This window comes from Gorilla gorilla, chromosome 7 (genome assembly GCF_029281585.2).
Source record: "Gorilla gorilla gorilla isolate KB3781 chromosome 7, NHGRI_mGorGor1-v2.1_pri, whole genome shotgun sequence".
NCBI lineage: Eukaryota > Metazoa > Chordata > Mammalia > Primates > Hominidae > Gorilla > Gorilla gorilla.
In genome coordinates this window covers 95,790,048-95,811,971 of record NC_073231.2, presented here as the reverse complement: position 1 = coordinate 95,811,971, position 21,924 = coordinate 95,790,048, and the positions used below count along the sequence as shown (strand labels likewise).

Genomic DNA, 21,924 nt, shown 5'->3' with positions numbered 1-21,924 from the left:
TTCCATTTTTCCTTTATTTTACTGTTTGAGAATTCATGACATTCTAAATGAAAATTACAGTACAAAATATGTTGTTATAGGCTTTTGGAGAAAGAATAGCAATTTAATTGCGGTATCTCTCATTGAGATACAGTTGGCCCTCTGTATCCATGGGTCCCACATCCTCTGATTTTACCAACCTGTGATTGAAAGTATTTGGGAAAAAAAAATGCGTCTGTACATGTACAAACTTTTTAAAAATTATTATTTCCTAAACAATGCAATATAACAACTACTTACATAGCACTTACATTGTATTAGGTATTGTAAGTATTCTAGAGATGATTTAAAGTATATGAGAGGATGTGCCTAGGTTATATGCAAAATTTATGCTTTTTTTTATCAGGGACTTGAGCATCCATGGATTTTGGTGTCCATGGGAAGTCATGGAACCAGTTCCTCAGGGATACCACGGGAATGACTACTACAAGTTAAATCACTGTATTCCAGCACTATAATATTTTTAGTAAGAATCTGTAATAGGTATAAAAGTATTTCTGTTTTCAATGTAAGGTTATTTTTAAAAACTGTTTGAGACAATTGTTTGTTCACATGCAGCGAACCCTTTATCTAATTTCCCCTGATTGTTACAGCTTGCATAACTACAGTACAGTATCACAACCAGGAAATTGACATTGATAAAATCCATCAACCTTACTCAATGTGGGGTTGTTTTAAATTATTTTATTTTTGTTATTTTAAGAATTTGTCTGAAAGTCCATGTTAATCTCATGGATTAAAGGAATTGGTGCTTAATTTTTTTAGCTACAGAAGTGACTGTCAGAGAAAAATACTTCTTAATCCTTTTATTTAAAAATTTTTTTGGCGATTTTTTGAAGGCAAAAAATGTGATACTTCTCTTTGGTGTTGGAATCCCTAGCTATATTTCAGAAAGGCACTTTCCAATAGATGTTGATGGTAGAACTGTCATTTCTCTATTTTTGGATCTAAATTTAGATTACAGCATGTCTGTAAGATTTCCTGTCAGCTGAAATGGAAAACTTAATATTCCTCCTAGGACTTTATCCTTATATGAATGATAGCTGTGCCTGAGTCTTGGCCTTACTTTCAGTTTCCCAGTCTCTATAAAATGCAAAACTGACTCAAGATCCTTAACATTCTTCTCCTTAACAGCACCCACTGTGTCTATAGTATATTTCCTCTTCACTTCATTGTACTCTCCTTTCTCAAGTCAAGCATTTTTATATAGCATTTTTTCAATACCCAGTAGTAAATTCTGAAAACTACAGCATTTTCCAGTACCCTGTAGTAATAGCTACCACTTATTGGATACCTTTATTATATTTACAGCAACCCTACAATGCAGCAGTTAATATCCTATTGAACATGTGTGGAAACTGACAGTGGGAGTTTTTAAGTAACTTGCCAAGGTCACATAGCTAGGTTTGACAACTCGGACTTAAACACAGGTCTACCATGCTCTTCTGACTGTTTCTTTTGTTAGCTTTCACTGTGTAATTCACTCAGTTATTCCATTACTGTAGGCATTGGGCATCTGCCATGAAAGGCAGTTTGAGAAGAGAAGTTTGATAGGCATTGAGGTAGAATCCCCAAGACTTGGTGGTTTACTTATATGGAAATAAATAGATAGGAAAGAATATCAGATAATTTCCAAGCTTATATTCTGAGTATCTAGGTAGGTCGTATGATTCTCTGAGTTGGAAAATCAAAACTTGCTCAAGAGGAAGAGCAACTTTGAGAGAGTAGGGCAGGATGGGGAGAAGGTACATAAAGGGAGTTTGTATTCTGATTATGTATAAAGGGAGTAAAGTGTTCTGATTGTGATAACAACTTTCTGTAAATGATATGTGAAAGTACTCAGCCTAAGTAAAATGGCACTTGATAGGCTTGAAACATACATTTAATTCTATTGATTAAAATATCCTCTTTACTCTGTGGGGAAGCACAAAGTACATTTGTTTTTCTGCCCTTTCCAACTTCATTTTTAAAACTTTTAAGACTTACTGCTGTATTACTGAAAATGTGATGTAAAATGTTATGTGCCCCACTTTGCATCCAAGAGAATTGTAGTTTTTACTGAAATCATTACCCATTTATGTAATATTGTTCCGTCTAGGACATGATCCAGACATGTTAATGTGAAAGATGCTGTGACTAATATACAAGGCAGTCTTCACTTTTATTGCAGACAAATATCTTGAACAGTTGAAGTAACTGTTTCTTCTTTAAGTATGATTTAAGATACTATTGTAAACTTGAATTCTTTTAAAATGTTTCTTTTTTGATTTTAAAAGTAATACACGATCGTACAGACATGTAGAAAATAAAACAGACAGTTTGTTGATAATCCTACCATCTACAGACAACCATGGTTAATATTTTGGTATTTTCTCTTTCCATTTTATTTTGCAGACTGTTAGTGCAATTTTGTAGTCATTTTTAAAATTTACTTATAATCATTTTCCCATATTGTTAAATATTCTCTAAGCATGTGATTTATATGGATTTAGATTGCTTCCAATTCTTTGTCCTGATACTGTAGTATCTCTTTAAATATATATTTTCATCTCATAATTTCTTTTGGAAAGACAGTTGAAAGCCAAATGCCTGGTCATACATAACATGAATATCTCTTAAGTTTTTAGAAAGGAACCATTTTACACTTCATCTTATTCAAAAGGCCAAGAAGTGATAGAAACATACCATTTTATAACTCCTATGAACAGTATTTTTTATTTTATTTCTTTAGCAAGAAAATGAAATTGGGAAGAAACGTGAACTCAAGGAAGACTCACTATGGTCAGCTAAAGAAATATCTGTGAGAAACGTTTTATTAATTTTTATACAGATTTGGCTTACGGGGACTGTCATCTCATCAATTTTTGTGATTTTACATTCTTAGGATTATTTCTCTTTCCTAATTATGGCTTACTTCATGATTGTGCCTTGAAATGGATTGATCATGGTATTATTATTATTTTATTTATTTGTTTATTTATTTATTTTGAGACGGAATCTCGCTCTTGTTGCCCAGGCTGGAGTGCAATGGTGTGATCTCGGCTCACCGCAACCTCAGCCTCCTGGGTTTAAGCTATTCTCCTCCCTCAGCCTCCCGAGTAGCTAGGACTACAGGCATGTGCCACCACGCCCGACTAATTTTGTATTTTTAATAGAGACGGGGTTTCTCCATGTTGGTCAGGCTGGTCTGGAACTCCCGACCTCAGGTGATCTGCCCGCCTTGGCCTCACAAAGTGCTGGGATTACAGGCGTGAGCCACCATGCACGGCCTGGATAGATCGTATTATAACCATGATGCAGTGAAAAGAGTATGGAGTGAAAAGAGGGTGTAATTCCCTGCCTTCTGCTCCTTAGGTATGTGGCCTTGAACAAGTCATTTTCACATTTAAGAACCTCAAATACTCTATAAAATGAGGTTGATGCTTTTCTAGCAGGATTTATATCAGATAGAGTAATGGATGGGAAATATTTGTAAACTCTAAAAGTTCAGGCTGTTCTTAATAATGTGCTGATTACATTCTGTCACTATCAGATGAACCTTTTTTTCTGACTTTCCCCTTTTTTTTCTTTTTGACTGCTTTTATCTTAGACGTATTAGCAACTTGCATATTAATTACGTAGTTATAAGCAGTTAAAAGAACTAAGATGTCAACCTTAAGCAGCTGTAATAATGTTGATGTGTAACTGACTAGTTAATAGTAAATGACATGAAGCCAAGAATCTCATCCAGCAATTGAAAGATAACAGGAAGGACTCTTGAGGCAAATTTAACAGCTATTAATCTTGAATTAAAAATGGCTTGTCAATTAATGAGATAGTATGTCCAGAATTGATGATTGACTTTTTTGAGGTGTTAAGAATAATAAAAGATACAAACTATTGAGAATCCCAAAAGTTTAAGAAAAGTAGATGAGGACCTGTAGAACAGGATATATTATAATCTCAGTGTACAATTTTAATGAAAAGCAAACAGTGCTGAGATTTTGTGTCAATAAGATATATATCTGGAGGTAAATTGTTTACTGAGATGATATTTATTAGAATAACTACTAGGTTAAACATACTTCACAGTTTTTAGCCTTCTGTCACAGATGAGTATGTTATAAATGTTTCCAAAGTTATAGAGCATTTGAGTAAGTAATTTTCTTGTCTTGAATTAGATACAATTTGATTCCAAATACAAAGTTCAGGTACAAGAAATAAAACATTTTTACTATTTTTTCAGGTATTTGAACTTTTTTCTATAGATTCCCAAATGACAAGTGACTTTTCTTTGTTATTTCTTCTCTTTCTTACCTATCCATCTTAACCCCGTTTAAGAACAATGACAAACTTCAGGATGATAGTGAGATGCTTCCAAAAAAGCTGTTATTGACTGAATTTAGATCACTGGTGATTAAAAACTCTACTTCCAGAAATCCATCTGGCATAAATGATGATTATGGTCAACTAAAAAATTTCAAGAAATTCAAAAAGGTAGGTATTTCAACTGTATCACAAGAGGTCAGTGTTTGAAATGTTTTTAGAGATACCAGTGATGCTAAACAAAGATAAAAGCAGTTTATGTTGAAAACTGATGTTTGTTCTGCTTAAAATGCTTTAAAAAATTCCTCTAGGAAGGACATGAACTTACAGTTAATGAATATATTGAACACCTAGAATGAAATAGATTTCATCAAGATTGAATTCTTTAGAGGTTGCTGTTTACCTGGTTTTCTCTACCTTAAGCAGGAAGTTTTTGTTGATAATCACAGGATCTTCTCTGTTAGTCTAATATTGGTCTACAACTACTTGAGGAGGTTCTTTAGCTCAGGACTTTATGAAGATTAAAATGTATTTAAAATAACTAAGCATATTCAGTAATTCAAACTATAGTCTATATTTACATATAAAACACAATATAAATATATATGCTGAGTATGGTCATCAGACCTGAGTTTCTGCTCATTAAGGAACTGATACTTATTTTATCAGTAATGGTTAAAAAAAGACTTCTATCCAGTAGGTATTCTTTTGTTGTCTTACATTTGCTTCTTGCTCCAGACCTACTTCTGACTGCTAGCCTTTACTTATCCCTTTGATCAGAGTATAGTAATTACTCAAAAGTAATTTTTGTGGAAAACTGCTTTCCTCTATAACATGATCTTGCCATGACTGTGAGGTAGTAGAGATTTTTCTCTCTACTGTGAGCATTTACTGTTAACATTTCACAGTTAAATTAGTTTTTTGCCTTCTATAATAGTACCTAAAGGGTTCTGAACTCCATTTGATGGGAAGAATCTCTTCTACTTAGAGCAGAAGATGGAAATATCTTCCACTTAAATGGCACCACTATACCTTTTTGTTTAACACCACTTTTTCTCACCCTATATCTGAGGCTCATGAATAGCACAAAGGCATTCTTACTGCATGGTTACTTCATGTTTAATATTGTGTTATAAGATCTCATTAAATCAAAATTCAAAAGACTTTTTTTATAGTTTTACAAAGAAACAGCAGTAATGTTTACTACTGGCACAGAGTGGTTTATTAACAACTGAAGAAGTATGAAGTAATATGAATCTCTGGAAAGTGGTTTGGAAATACTTAAAATGTTTAAAAATACTGCTATTCTTAACCAAGTAATCTGTTCTGAAACTATAGAAGAAATCCAATCCAAAATTTCTATAGGAAGATGTTTAACTGGATTGATATTAATGCAGGAATTTGTCTGAGTTCTTTACATCTCCAAATCGTGCTGGGCCTGGACGCTCACACCTGTAATGTCAGCACTTTGGGAGGCCAAGGCAGGTGGATGGCTTGAACCTAGGAGTTCGAGACCAGCCTGGGCAATATGGTGAAACCCTATCTCTACAAAAAAATATATAAAAATTAGCTAGGCATGGTGATGTCTGCCTGTAGTCCCAGGTACTCAGGAGGCTGAAGTTGAAGGATCATTTGAGCCCAGGAGGCGGAGGTTGCAGTGAGCCAAGATTACACCACTGTGCCGGGCCAGGTATCAGAGCCCCAGCACCAGGAAGTGGTCAACTTGCGGGTTGGTGAAAAGAATTTACCGACAACAGTATAGATTTGGAAAAGGAAAGTTTATTAGAAAGGAAGAACACTGCAGAAGAATGCAGAGGGGTGCCTCAGCGAGAGGACTGAGCACACCGTGGCGGATTGTCCTTAGGAGCATTTATGGACCTTAAGGTGGGAGCTTGGGATTGTAAAATGAGTTTCACCATGGCATTCCAGAGATGTATAAAAATTTTAGTTACTTATAAAAGTTGAAAGAGGCCTGGAATCAGAAGCCGACTTTAGATACTAGGGAAGTTTGATTACTTCTAAATTACCCAGATAAGGAGTTTTGCCTCCAGTTAGCCTGTTTGATGGTCACCAGTTGGTCTTTGCCACCTTCTAAATTGCTCAGAGAAGAATTTTTGTCTCTGGGGCCTGTTCCATGGTCACCAGGTGATTTTATCTCTCCTCACACTGCACTCTCCAGCCTAGGTGACAGAGTGAGACCCTGTCTCAAAACAAACAAAAAACCCTCCAAATCAATGACATAGCGTTTTTTAAACTTTTAAAATACTGCTTAGGGGTGAAAATAAATTTAAAATTCTCTTTCTACTTCATATATTGGAATTTTAAAAGCATGTTACAAATATTAAGTAACTGTTACTATTAACAATGTTATTAACTAATAACAAGTATTAACAATGATCTTGATGGGCATTTTCACATGGAATTTTCTTTTCTTAAAGCACCTCTTTACTTGTAAACAATTAAAATATCAATTAGAAGTATAAATTGTTGGCATCCCCAACATCTCCTGCTTGGACTCTGTGAACTGGAAAGTTTTGAAAAAGATTTAAATTTTCATCAATATTAGAAAGGGCTTAAGCTTTGAAGTCATTAGAACAAAATACAGTGCTTTGAATTGTAGTGTTTGTGTTCATCTTGAGTTGCTTTAATTGTTAAATGATAAGGTAAGGCCATTTTACAATAAAAACTCCAAATGAAAAGTGTTAAATTGTTTTTAATACATAAATCCCATGACATGTCCAGATCTGTATATAGTGATAGCTATAAAAGAAGGGCAAAAACAGATGGGTTTAGAACAGAGTTACTGCTCTCACTTTTATTTGTAGAATATAAACATCTTTGGCACTTATGCATGATTTACCATCTTTGCTTTTTAATCTTTTTAAAAAAATCGTCATTTTTATTTGTTAATATGTTTTACTGTGCTACTTTTATTATTCAATAGGTCACATATCCTGGAGCAGGAAAACTTCCACACATCATTGGAGGATCAGATCTAATAGCTCATCATGCTCGAAAGAATACAGAACTAGAAGAGTGGCTAAGGCAGGAAATGGAGGTTAGTAGGAAGTGAGGCCCAGAAACTTGCTTAAATTGCACTTTGGTCCATTATGGTGGCCTTCAAGCAAATTCTTCTTGAAACCAAATTAAAATAAGTGACATAAAGTCATTCATTCAGGAACATTCCTGAGTTACAGAGCATTAATCTATACCCTTCCATAACACTTCTTTAAAAGAATACTAAATTTATTTTTGTTAAAAAAAAAAAAAAGATGAGACCTAAGAAATTCAGTTTACATCCTAATGAAAAGGGGGACATAAAAGCCACAAAAATTTAAGGGAAACTAAAAGAATGTGGAGGATATTACAAATATATCACTTAAATGTATGTCAAAGGACTGGCCTTTTTAAATCTGGGGATTGTGTTTTAACAATTCTGAAAATTTCTCATTCATTTTCTTGAATATTAGTTACCTTTTTACTGTTTTCCCCATTATCTCCTTCTGGAATTCCAATTTAACGTAAGTTAAATTTTCTTTTCCATTTGTCTTTCCTGTGTATTTCATTTCTTTGTTTCTCTGGGTTATATTTTTGGCAACTGCTGCAGATCATCTTCCAATTTACTACTTCTGTCTTCAACTCTAGTTGGCATTGCATCCGTTGATTTATTTTTTCATTACTGGAAGTCTGTTTCATTTCTTTCTAAATCTTCTTGTTCCTTGCTGTTTTTCAAGCTTCCCCTTTTATATTGTTTGCCTAATGATACCATTACCTAAAATGTTTGATCTGTTTTCTGCTCTTATGGTACCTTGTTTTCAAGTTTGTGCTTTGTGATTTTTGAATATGAACTGATTGTTTTCTTTGTAACTCGATCTGTAGGGTTTTCTTGAGTCTTAAGTTCAGATGTATTTCCTCTAGAAAAGGTATGTTTTCTATCTTCGAGTCTTCTACCAATATGAGACCACTTTAAATTAAAATCTCTTCCTGTGATTCTTTGAATCACCCAGACAGTTAGTATGTATTAATATTTGGACCAGAAGCCGGAGTGAATGAAGGCCGGCTTATCATTAGAAACTTCAAATGAGATTTTTATTTCTTTCCTTCACTAAGTGCCAGAATGAAGATGGGCAAGTTTCTTTGCTAGCTCCTTCTGTGTTGTAAGGTTTATTTCTCTTTCTTATTTTAGTGCTGGGTCTTTTATTAAAGTCAACATCTTGGGTTTTCTTTCGTATCACTCATACCCGTATAGACATTAAAGCAGAGTTCAGGTTTTTCATGACTTGCAGATACTCAGGGCAAGGCAAAAGCTGACTGTGGTCCTTGCTAACCTCTCAGGGTTCCTGATTTTGCTTTATAGTGGGTATAGTGTAATTCACTTTTAAAAATGCCTTTTTCTCAGTTATTTTAAAATAAGGGTTATTTAGGAATGTCACTTATGAAAGTAGAGTTGTTAAGGTCACTCAGGATACTTATTTTTAAAAAATGAAAGAATGGAAATCACATCCTTTCTCCTTTTCTTTTTTGAAAGAATAATTGGCTTATTTTGTAACATGTGCATTCCACAGAATTATGGCAGTACACAAAGAATGAAGATGTGAAAACCTAAAGCCCAGAAATTACCTATTTAAACAGTTAAGTGAACAATATTCCAGACATCTCTTCATTGAGGAGTAGTGAGAGGCAGGGACAGACTGGGAAGGAAGAGAGAGACATTGATAGGAGGAAGTTAAACTGAAGGCATTGCTGAATTTCTATAAATGTTTCTTCCCTCCAAGATATTTTATTTTGTGAGATCTGTCTAATATTAAGGAGGAAAACTATAAAAATCACTGTAAGTCAGAATGGGTGGTTTTAAACTTCATATTAACTTCACATACAATTATTTGTTGGCTCGCTACAGTGAAAAGTGAGGACATTATTAATACTTCCTCCCACCTAGCCTCCCTTACCTTATGCCAGTCCTATTTTTCCCTTTTTAGGTGACTTGCATGCATGACCAGTCATCTTTCTTAAGCTCGAAAGCCAGTAACACTCAGAATACATCTCAGTGTTGATCATTCTCCATTAGTTTTTCCTGACATATAGTATGCTGTTTTGATTTGCAGGTGTAATTCTCTTTCTCAAGGAACTTTTTTCTATTATATATTTTAAATATTTTATATTTGCTGGGCTCTCTATAAGACATTTAAGACATAAGTATCCTTTTATTGGATTACCTTTGTCATCCACATCTATTTTTTCTGCATTCACTGTGGTTTTCTTAGGCTCTTTCGCTGTATCAAAATTTTACATTTCAGGTGTGTCTGTAATGTTTCTCACCAAGTATGTGACCTTAGGCAAATTACTTAATGTCTCTGTTTCCATCTGTGCAGAATGAGAATAATAATAGTACCTTTATTTCACAGACATATGAGGATTAAATCAGATACTACATATAAATCATTTATAACAGTGGAAAGTGTTAGCTATTTCTAATTTAATTCTGAAAGACTGTTATTATGGTTCTTTTACTTAGCATTTGTTCTTTTTTCATTTCATTGTTCTATTATCTGATTTTTTGTCATTATTTCATTGCTTTCATGTTTCTATTTTACTTTTTATTCGTGGATTATTATTTCCTGCAGATTAGGTTCTTTATCTGTTTTTTGCATGTTCTGTTCCAATATCCCTTTTTTTTTTTTTCCTCTAGTAGATGGAGTAGCTTTTCTGTTTTTTCCCTTCACTTGAGTAAAGGGAAATGTCTTTTCCAGATATTCTGTTTGCTACATAAAGGATCATATGCCATCTTATGCAGGGATTACATTCAGAAGCCAGTTTGTGAGACAGAAATTCAGTATAATCAAAATTACTTCTAGCATTCTTATCTTGCCCATAAGAACAGAATTCAGCCAGGCACAATGGTGTGGCTCATGACTATAACCCCAGCACTTTGGGAGCAGGAGGACACTTGAACCCGGGAGTTGAGACTAGCCTGCACAACATCTTGAGACCCTGTCTCTACAAAAAAATAAATAAATGAAAATTAAACAAACAAACAAAAAAACACAACAAATTAGCGGGTCATGGTAGTGTATGTGCCCATAGTCCCAGCTACTCAGGAGGCTGAGGTGGGAAGATGGCTTGAGCCTGGGAGGTCAAGGTTGCAGTGAGCCGTGATTGAGCCCCTGCACTTCAGCCTTGGTGACAGAGCAAGGCCACATCTCAAAAATAATAATAATAAATAAAATAAAAATTAAAGAACAGAATTCCCTCGTGCCTCACTGTCAGTATGGCATCATGCTGAAACAGTCAGTGGCACATGGCATATCCCATCTAGTTTCTGTTGTCTGAAGACATTGAATCCGGGAGAGGAAAGGCTCAGCTAGAGCTGTGTGCAGCTTGGGCTAGCTGTCTCCTGGGATTTTAATTAAATGTCCTATACCAGGGAGTGTGCCCTATATAAAAGAGAATAACCTAGCATTATTAGGTTGTTTACCTAATTTGTTAGGGATCCTTGGAGCCTATGTGTTTGGTCAGTGTCAGCCCTGCTTCTTTACCTTCTACACCATTAGTCCCTTCCCAGCAGCCCACTGGCAGTTGTTTTCCCTGTTCAGGCTACCTTTTCCCCAAATTTGGGGCATTAGTAAGAATCCTCAGGTTTGACCAGTTGTGTAGCACTTTTAATGGATTGAGACAGTATTAGGAATCAGCTGCATCAGAATCATTTGGTTCTTTTTACAGCTGCACTTTTTAAGTGTATGGCATGGCTTAAACTCTTCTCTTGATTAATTAACACTGTCAAGTTTTGTTTGATTAATTTTAGATGGGAGAAGTTGAGAGAATGATGATACATCATACAGCTGCTGACTTTTTTCTATTTTTTTTGCTTATTTCATTAGGAATTAGATGGACTGTGTTCTAGATGATTTCACCAAATCACTTCTTTTTGCTAGAATCATTTTAGTTGCTATTGGTAGGACTTACTCTATAACAGACTTGACTTTCTTTTGCTGCGTGGCTACTGCTTATTTACGTAAATGTTCTGTACTGCCATCTCATTTCTCTGTTTGCTGCAGCTATTCTTTTTCTATATTCCTTTCCTGTTTTTCTTTTTCATCCCTTCTTTCTCTACCTCTGCTGCAGACCCACCAGTCTTGATTTTCATAATCACTACGTCAGTTCCTGAAGTTCCCTTGAATTTAGGCTATTTTCATTGTGTACATCAAACATAAAAATTATTTGAACTGTATCCAACCTGATTTGAATTTGAAAGACTGTGAGTCGTAGTTGTCCCAGACCTCTGAAAAATGCCAGTAATATGAGGCATTTCTGTTTCTTAATACTATTTTATATGTTTTTACTAAAATATATGAAATAAAACTGCTTTCTCCTCAGTGGTTTTTCTTTACTATGCTACAACTTTATTCCCCAGGCAACCTCTAAGAATATTTAGAAAAATGTTGCCAGTAGTTATTTTGACAGCTGTTTTATTAAAATGATGTCTTCCCATTTATGTTTTGCTATCCCTATTAGAAAATATGAAAAGATGTAATTTTGTTTCACTGTATGATAGAAAAATCAGTCTGTAAGATCGAATCCCTGCAAGTCACTCTTGTAGGCTTGCTCTAGAGATTCAGAAGCCCTGAGCCAGCCTCGTTAAGAGCTGGTGCTCTTAATAAGGTAGACCTGGTCAAATCCCAGCTATTCCATCTGAGTTCCCCTATCTTCTGCAGGTTTACCTAACCTAAGTCTCTGTTACCTCATTGGTTAAAACTGAGATAATAGTATAATAGTAATGAAGTTACATGAAGATTAAGTGAGATTATATATATATATATATATATATATATATATATACACACACACACACACACACACACACACAGAGAGAGAGAGAGAGTTTAAGATAGTATCTGGAAGCATTCAAATGTAAATTATAACAGTAAAAATAAACACAGTAAGTCCTTAACATTGTCAATAGGTTTTTGGAAACTGCAACTTTAAGCAAAATTACATAACCAATATTTTTTCTCATTATTACAACAAAACAACATGATTCAAGGAACTGCTGTATGTCATCTCACTTACAGTTGCAGTTTCCAAGAAACTATCAAAAACATTAAGTCAGGACTTTATCTGTATTTAAGGAACTTCTGGTCGTTTAGAGAGGATAGGGTACAAATATAAATAATTATAACAGAAGGTAGAAATTGATAAGCATCCTGGGAATTCTGTAGCTGAAGTTTTGGGAGAGTTCTTCACAGCAGGCATTATTTTTAGAAGGATCAGGAAGCCTTTGCTAAAGAGGGGAAGAACATGTTCCTTGAAACATAGTAGGCACTAAATAAGTATTGAATGAATGTACCTTTAAAGATGGTTACATGTGGGAAGAGGGAAAAAAAGGAATTAACTTCCTTGGCAGAGGGAGAAACATGAATAAAAGCAGATAGAGGGTCACAGGATATTTATTAGGAGATGATTCTGGGGTTTTGTTTTGGTTTTGCTTTTTTCTTTTTTGTGTGATTCAGTTTTAACCGGCATACTGAGTCCACGAAGAGGAGGCTGAGAAGTGATTAGGAAAGTAAAATGGAACCAGGTTATGAAGAGCCTTGCACATTTCAGCGGGTCAAATGCAAGGGCTTGTGTTTTCCTTGGTAGGTGGGAGAAGTCACGAAGGGTTTCAAATGGCATATGATAGGGGCATAGCTGGACTTTAGGAAGATGCACTCAGCACAGGGAGTTTTTGATTCTGACTCTGTAAGGTGCTGTAGAAGTTTAGTGAGTTTGTATTTAAAAGGACTTCAGAGGAGAGGTAATTTAGCAGCAGCTTCTAAGCCCTGATTTGGGACCAAGAACACAGGAGCCTCTTTAACTGTGGAGCTGCTCTAGTTGAAGGTGGGGTAAATGTTGCCCTCTTAGTCTCATCAGTGGTCTGACCCCCAAGCACTGAAATCTCATTTAGTGAAAGGGTTTTGCTGGAAAGAGTGTTTAAAAACTCAGCAAGCTAGCAATATACTATTGGTTGTCTTTGAGTGGAGATGGGTGGGAGAAAGCTGTTTAGTTAGAGCTCTTTTGTAATAATCTTAGCATGGATTGAAAATATAGAGGATCAGTTGAATGAAATATTGTAGAGGCAAGAACTCAGACTTGGTGACCTCCAAGATGTGGAAATCTCTAAGATGACAGCGACCTATCACTATAGCAATTCATTAACTATATATTCACCACTGAGCAAATGTTTGAAATTATGTTAATTTTGACAGGTACAAAATCAACATGCAAAAGAAGAGTCTCTTGCTGATGATCTTTTTAGGTAAAGTTTGATTCACCTTTCTCATGTACCTTTGAGAGATGTATATAAAATTTAGTTCTGTTCATAGAAATTAAGAATTTGTTTCTTCTGTCCTCATAGACACCTAGTCCCTTCACCTAACACAAGTGTTTATTTGTATTACTTAAGCACCTCTCAATTGGGTTTATTGGCTATACCATCGAGGTTTGGGGTTAAGTTATAAGATACTTAAAATTTGTATGGGGGCATTCAGGCAAAAAGACGGTTCCTGAATCGTGTGAAATTGTTGTATAGATTTGTGAGATTTTTCAGCTCTGAGTAGAATTACGATTGAGTTTTGAATTAAGAAAAGTAAAATGCCAGACCATTTGTTTAGTTTTAATTGGCACATGCATAAAAACAAAAGGCTGGATTAAAGTTTCAAAGCAGGTTTTTGTGGGAGGTTTTAGAGTTGTACTTTGTGATTATAATTTAATTCTGATTTAATACATTTTCAGCATTCCTGCAGGCCTAACAAACCTATTATAATAATTGCCTCTGAAATACTAATAAAATACTATATTAGAGGTATATATCGGGGAGAAGACAGAATGAAGAAATTATTTTTGAGTCTGTTTTGCAGCCAGTTAGATTGATTCTCTAATTTCATAACTGACAGTATAAATTGCTGGTAAAAATGTTGACAAACAGGCTGGGTAATCCTAGCACTTTGGGAGGCTGAGGTGGGCGGATTACGAGGTCAGGAGTTCAACACTAGCCTGGCCAGCATGGAGAAACCCCGTCTCTACTAAAAATACAAAAATTAGCCAGGCGTGGTGGCATGCACCTGTAATCCCAGCTACTCAGGAGGCTGAGGCAGGAGAATCGCTTGAACCCGGGAGGCGGAGGCTGCAGTGAGCCAAGATCGCGCCACTGCACTCCAGAGAGAGACTCCATCTCAAAAAAAAAAAAAAAAAAGTGTTGACAGACAATACTGGTTTTTTATTAGTCAAATGAGATGGGTTGTTCAGCCATATTTGTTTAACTGCTGTAGGAGAAAATGTAAAGTGCTAATTACATTTAAGTAGATTATGCTCTTTTGTGCAAATGATATGCTTTTATTATGGGGAGGAATGGGGATCTTTGAAACCATACAGAAAGAAGTGTAAACATACCTTCATTTTTAAACTGTTTTCATTAATTATTTTAAAGCTTTAAAGGATTGTTGTTATTGTTGATTTTTTTTGTTTTTACCATATTTTCATCAAAGCAACATCAAAGGGATACATGAAAATAAAAATGTCGGTGCTTAGTATCTGATCCTAAGGACAAAATTGTCATTCCCATCCTATTTGCCAAAGTGTGACTACAGTTTGAAAGTTCTTTACCTTTAAAAGAAATACCATCCCTTATCTAAATATCATTTAACCCCATTTCTTTCTTTGCAGATACAATCCTTATTTAAAAAGGAGAAGATAACTGAGGATTTTAAAAAGAAGCCATGGAAAAACTTCCTAGTAAGCATCTACTTCAGGCCAATAAGGTTATATGAATATATAGTGTATAAAAGAGATTTAAGTTACAATGTTTTATGGCCTAAATTTATTAAATAAAATGCACAAAACTTTGATTCTTTTGTATGTAACAATTGTTTGTTCTGTTTTCAGGCTTTGTCATTGCATCTTTTTTTCATTTTTAAATGTGTTTTGTTTATTAAATAGTTAATGTAGTCACAGTTCAAAATTCTAAATGTACGTAAGGTAAAGACTAAAGTCACCCTTCCACCATTGTCCTAGCTACTTGGTTCCCCTCAGAAAAAAAGTCATGATACTCATTTCTTATGAATCTTTCCAGGGATTTTTGAGTCCTATTCAAATTCCTATTTTTAAATAATTTCCTACACAAATGATAGCATAACATATGCAGTGTTCTACACCTTGCTTTTTTACTTAATAGATTAAAAATTATAGGAATATCAATATAATTTTTTTCTTTTAATATTTTTTCTTTTCCATTATGCTGTAGTCTTACCTAAACTCTGTTGATCCAAACAAAATGGCTTCAGTGGTGCAGATGTCACCTACATGTTATTCTAGTACTAGAAACTGAAGACCATGTGGAGACTTCATCAAACGTGGGTTTGGTTTTCACCAGAATGGAAAGACCTGTACCCCTTTTGGGTGGTCTTACTGAGCTGGGTCTGTGTCTGTTTTGAGCTTATTTAGAGTCCTAGTTTTCCTACTTATAAAGTAGAAATGGTGAGATCGTTTTCTTTTTCTACCTTAAAGGGAGATGGTAAGAAACAATGAATGTCTTTTTTCAAACTTTATTAACAAGTGATTTTCAAGTCTGTGTTCAAAAATATATTCATGTACCTGTGATCCAGCAAGAAGGGAGCTCCAATCAAGAATCACTACAACTGATTAGTTGTTTAGAGAATGAGAAATGGAACAGTGAGGAATGGAGGCCATATTTCCATGACTTCCCTTGTAAACAGAAGCAACAGAAGGGACAAGAGGCTGGCCTCTACATCACTCTCACCTTCCAAATCTTGTGGAAGTGCATCTACTTGCCAGAACCAAATTAACTTACTTCCAAGTTCTGGCTGCTTGCAGGTGGAACTCCAGCTGCAAGGGAGTTAGGGAAATGAAGGTCTTTTTTTAAAAGCTTCTCAGCCTTCCTAGGGAACAGAAATTGGGTGAGCCAATCTGCAATTTCTACTACAGGCATTGAGACCAGTTAGATTATTGAAATATTATAGAGAGTTATGAACACTTAAATTATGATAGTGGTATGACATTGGATAGAACATGGGATACTTTAGAAGTAGAATTGACAGGGCATATTAGTTGATGAAATGGAGTCATTTGAGTCTCTTAATAGCCATGTATCATAATTACCAAGTGAAGCTGGTGGAACATATGGTCTCCATTTTACAGTTAAGGAATATAATGGACAGATTAATATTGGTCTCTGTCATGCCCACAATCCCTTTCTAAGGAAGACTGCCCTACTATAGCAGTTTTTATATTTGTCAATTTATGAATATAATGAATGAGAGTTCTGGTACCTCCTATCTTTACAAATATTGGTGTTGTCAGTATTTTTCCTTTTTAACCATACCAATGGGTGTGTAGTGATGTTTCATTTTGGTTTTAATTTGTATATCCCTGATAGCTATAATTGGGTCATAGAAATTCTTTATACATTCTAGATGCAAGTCTCTTGTCAGATATACGTATTGAGATATTACACCCAGTCTGTGGCTTGACTATTTTCTTTATGTCTTTTGATGAATAGAAGTTTTAAATTTTGACAAGGTCAAATTTATTTTTTTCTTTTATGTTTGATATTTTTTCTCTCCAATTTAACCCCAAGATTTCAGATATTCTGCTTTATTATATAAACTTTATATTTTTATATTTGTGATCTACCTTGAATTGATATGTATGTTGTGAATTATGGATCAGGGTTCTTTTTTTCCCCCATACAAGTATCCAGTCATTGTAACACTGTTTATTGAAAGAATTATCCTTTCCTCATTAAATTACCTTGCCAATTAGTAAAAAATCAATTAACCATAATGGTGGATCTGTTTCTGGACTTTCTGTTTTGTTACATTGAAATGTTTGTCCATCCTTGCACTCATACCACACTGCCTTGAATTACTGTAGCTGCATAGATGCTCCTTAAGTTGGGATTACATCGTAATAAACGCAACGTAAGTTGAAAATACTGTATTTAAGTCAAAAGTGCATTTAATACACCTTAACCTACATCATAGCTTAGCCTAGCCTACCTTAAATGTACTCATGACACATTAGCCTATAGTTGGGCAAAATCATCTAACACAAAGGCTATTTTATTGTAAAGTACTGAATATTTCATCTAATTTATTGAATAGTAAACTGAAAGCAAAAAACAGAATGATTGTGTAGCTACTCACTATAAACATACACAGCTGAAAGCGCACTGGGCCTGAAGAATGTTTGAAGCATTGAACTAAAATTGCGGCATGATGGGGAATACTACAGCAACAGGATTATCAATTTCCCTATTGATTAGGCTTGAGTAGAAGCATTGGTTGAAGGCACTAAGGGCATCAATACTTGCTGGTTTAGCAGGAATAGTGTTCTTCACAAAGAGCAAGAATCAGTTTTTACCCTCTTGATGCTGTGGCTGACGGGAAGCTACGGCTTGCTGCTGCTGCCCAGCATTGCAAGATTGAGTATTGTGTGGGCACATTACTAGCCAGGGAAAAGAACAAAATTCAAAGTAGGCTTTCTGCTGAATGTCTGTCACTCTTGTACTACCATCTAGTCAAAAAATGGTAAGTCAGGACTATGCAGGAAGTCTAGAAGTCAGATACATCAGTCCTCTGAGCATGTCAATTTCTATCCCAAAAATCGGCTAGAATTATTGTGCTGAATCTAAAAATCAATTTGTGAAGAACTGACATCTTAAAAATATTCAGTCTTCCAATCCATGCGTGTAAAATGTCTATTCATTTACTTCGATCTACTCTTTCCACATTGTTTTGTAGTTTCACTGTAGAGGCTTGGACATCTGTTTTAAATCTGTCCCTAAGCCTTTTTTTGGTACTGTAAATGATACTTTCAAAAAGTTCATCTTGCAATGATTTATTCTATATGAAAATACAGTTACTTTTGGTGTATAGAATTTGGATACTGTGAACTTGCTAAACTCACCTATTCTGGCAAAATTTTTTTTTTTTTTTTTGCAGATTCCTTAGGATTTTAAGTACACAATCATGTCATTGGTGAATACAGGCAGTTTTACTTCTTCCTTCCAATTGTTTTTGTCTTTTCTTTTTCTTACCTATTACAGTGGCTATCAATACAATGTTAAATGTCTTTATTTTTTATCTCAAGGAACTATAGATTTTCTACCTCTAGTAGTTTCAGTAGTTTGCATCTTTTAAGGACTTCATATGTTCCAGTAAGTTGTGAAATGTATTGGTATAAAAGTTTATAGTATTTGCGTTAAAATGTCTGTAATATGTCATGGAGTCTCCCTTTCCTTTCTTGTTACCTGAACCTTGTGTTCTTTAGTTCTTATCTAACTAGAGGTTTATAAATTAAATTTGTTTGAAGAACATTTAATTTCATTGATTTTTCTCTAATGTATGTCCTTTTTCATTTATTTATTTATTTATTTATTTATTTATTTATTTATTTATTTATTTATTTATTGGGACTCTGTCTCGCTGCCTCCCAGGCTGGAGTGAAATGGTGCGATCTTGGCTCACTGCAACCTCTGCCTCCCAGGTTCAAGCGATACTCCTGCCTCAGGCTCCTGAGTAGCTGGGATTACAGGCATGAACCTGGCCTCTCCTTTTTCTATTTCACTGATTTTCACTTTCCTTGCTTCTGCTTACTTAGGGTTTAATTTGCTCTTTTTCCCTAGTCCTTTGTAGATCATTGATTTTAAACCCAGCTTCAAAAATGAGTATTTAGAATTTCACTCAACACACCTCTTTAGCTGCATGTGACAAATTTGGTTACTTGAGTGATCTTTTGGCTCAAAAAATGTCCTAATTTCCCTGTGATTTTTTTTCACTGACATATGGACTAATTTCCAAATATAATTTTTCCATCTACCAAAAGATACAATAGTTAATTGCTATTTACTTCTATATGTTACTATTTCTAAAATTCGACTGTTGTCAGAGATCATATTCAGTAATATTTTAATCTTTTTAAATTTTTTGAGACTTGTTTTATGGGCAAGCATATTGTTGGCCCATTTTGGTGAATATTCTGGTTGCACATAAAAAGAATGAGTATTCTGCAGTTTAGGGGTGTAGTTGTTCTATGAATGTCAGATCAGTGGTTGGTAATGCCATTGAATATCCCTTACATCCTTTCTGATTTTGTCTACTCAGTCTCCAACTGTGATTGTAACTTTGTCTCACCTTAGTTCTCCATTGTCTTTTATGTATCTTAAAACTCAGTAATTAGGTGCATATACATTTAGAATTGATAGGTTCTCCATTAACTAAACATTGTTATAAAATATCTATCTCTAATACTTGTCTTGAAGTATTTTATTAATGTTTTCATGGTATGTCTTTTTCCATTTTTACTTATAACCTGTTGGTATCTTTATATTTGGATAAAGCTCTTGTAAACCTTGTTGAAGCTTTTTATTGAATCTGATGATCTTTGCTTTTAAGTTGGTAGTGCTTAATCCACTTGTATGTAAATATAATTATTGCTACGGTTGGGTTGGAGTATATGATCATGGTTATTTTCTCACTTATTTTGTCCCATCTGTTTCTCTTTTTCTGCCTTCTTTGAATTATTTTTTAGTATTCCATTTCATCTCTTCTGTTGGCTTTACAGCTGTACCTTTTACTTGTTTTTAGTAGTTACTATAAGGATATGCATTCTTATCTAAAGTTAATAACACACCACTAATTGTATAATGTGTACACCTGATAAAAGTATACTTCTGCCACGCACAGTGGCTCATGCCTGTAATCCCAGCACTTTGGGAGGCTAAGGCAGGCAGATCACTTGAGCTCAGCTTAAGATCACCCTGGGCAATATGGCAAAACTCCATCTCTACAAAAAATCAGCTGTGTGTGGTGGCACTTCCCTGTGGTCCCAGCTACTTGGGAGGCTGAGGCAGGAGGATCGCTTGAGACTGGGATGAGGCTGCAGTGAGCCAAGATTACACCACTGCAATCCAGCCTAGGAGACAGAGTGATACCCTCTCTGGGGAAAAAAGTATACTTCTATTTGTCTTTCTATACAGTGCTGTAATTATCGTATATTTTACTCTACATGTCCTAAATCATACAATTTTTTGCTTTTTGTTTTAAATTGTTTTTGGTTAAACACATTCTCAACAGTCAATTGGATTTTGAATAATTTAAGAAATGAGAAAATACATAATTTTTATTTACCATTTCTGGCATTTTTCTTTCTTTCATGTAGATATATGCAGGTATCATGTACCTTCAATGTGAAGAATTTCCACTTTTTGCAGTGCAGGTCTTCTGACAGCATATTTTCTCAACTTTCACATATCCAAAAATGACTATTTCACTCGTTTTGAAGAATGTTTTCACTGGATATAGAATTTTAGTTTGGCAGTATTACTTTAGCAATTCAAAGATATTTAAGACTGTCTTGATTGCATTTTTTTCTAGTCATGTATTTCTTCTCATCATTGTTCCCTTTTTTCTCCGACAGCTTTTAAACTTTCCTGTTTTTCTCAGCAATCTATTAGGTGCGTAGGTGTGATTTCCTTAATATTTATCCTGTTTGCAGTTTGAGTTTGTTGGATCTATGGGTTGTAGATTTTTTAAATGAAATTTGTAAATTTTTCAGCTTTTAATTCTCCAAATATGTATTTTTCTGGCCCAGTCTTCCTCTCCTTTTGAATTCCAACTGTACATGTTAGACACTTGATATTATCACATCAAGTCTGGCAATTGTTTTTTTAGTTTTCTCTATGCTTTTTTTGGATAGTTTATATTAACCTGTTCTCAAGTTCATTATCTTTTCTTCTCCAGTGTCCGGTATGTTAAGCTCATCCAGTGAATTTTTCATTTCAGAATGTACTTTTCAGCTATAGAATGTTCACTTTTTAGTTTTTCTTGAGATTCCCTACTTGTTCAGTGTCATTTTAATATTTTGAACATATTAACTTTTAAAGTACTTGTCTGCGACTTCCAACATTTGTATCAATTCTTAGATCTGTTTTGATTGCTTGTTTTGTCTGGTTGTGTCACATTTTCTTGTCTGGACACCCAGTAATCTTTTATTGTGTGCTGGACATTATTGATGCTGTTGTGACAGTCTGGATTTTGTCTACCTTGAGGAGTGTCAAGTCTTGTGCTGGCAGGCAGTTAATTTACTCACAGATCTGCCTGATCCTGTTGAGGCTTAGTTTGGGGCAAATTAAGGTACCCCTATTCGCAAGGCATGGCCTTTTTGGGGTTTCAGCTGAATGCTTGAGGTGTTCAGCAAGGTCTGGCTCTGCTATGTGGCCAGAATTCCAATGTCTTCCAGAGCTGAATACCTTCAAAGTCTCCACTCGGCCCCTAACTTATAGCTGCTGATCCCTAAAGCCCCATGGTTTCTCCCTGTACTGTTTAGTATTGTGCCAGATGTAAGAAAATTATGCAGATTTCTGCAGCTGCATCTCTACAGCTTCCTCCTCCCCAGTACTCTGCTCAGCAAATTCCAGCAGGAACCCTATACTGTGTTATTTTCTCCCAACCAGACATACTCCACTTTGTGTTAGTTTGCAAAGTACCTTCAAGCAGAAAGTCAGGGTGATTATGGAGCTCACCGCTT

At 35.0% G+C, this 21,924-nt stretch overlaps 1 protein-coding gene across 2 annotated transcripts in view; it reads left to right on the top strand.

Moving 5' to 3' along the window:
• NBN (nibrin) overlaps positions 1 to 17,178 on the top strand; it is a 68,935-nt gene extending 51,757 nt beyond the window's left edge. For both annotated transcript variants that reach the window (XM_031013729.3, XM_055348691.2), the window contains 5 exons: positions 2,771 to 2,839; positions 4,360 to 4,515; positions 7,289 to 7,402; positions 13,587 to 13,636; positions 15,043 to 17,178. In XM_031013729.3, coding sequence (XP_030869589.2) covers positions 2,771 to 2,839; positions 4,360 to 4,515; positions 7,289 to 7,402; positions 13,587 to 13,636; positions 15,043 to 15,073 — 420 coding nt within the window. In that variant the 3' untranslated portion in view covers positions 15,074 to 17,178. The remainder of the gene's footprint in view (positions 1 to 2,770; positions 2,840 to 4,359; positions 4,516 to 7,288; positions 7,403 to 13,586; positions 13,637 to 15,042) is intronic.
• The last annotated feature ends 4,746 nt before the right edge of the window (positions 17,179 to 21,924 follow it).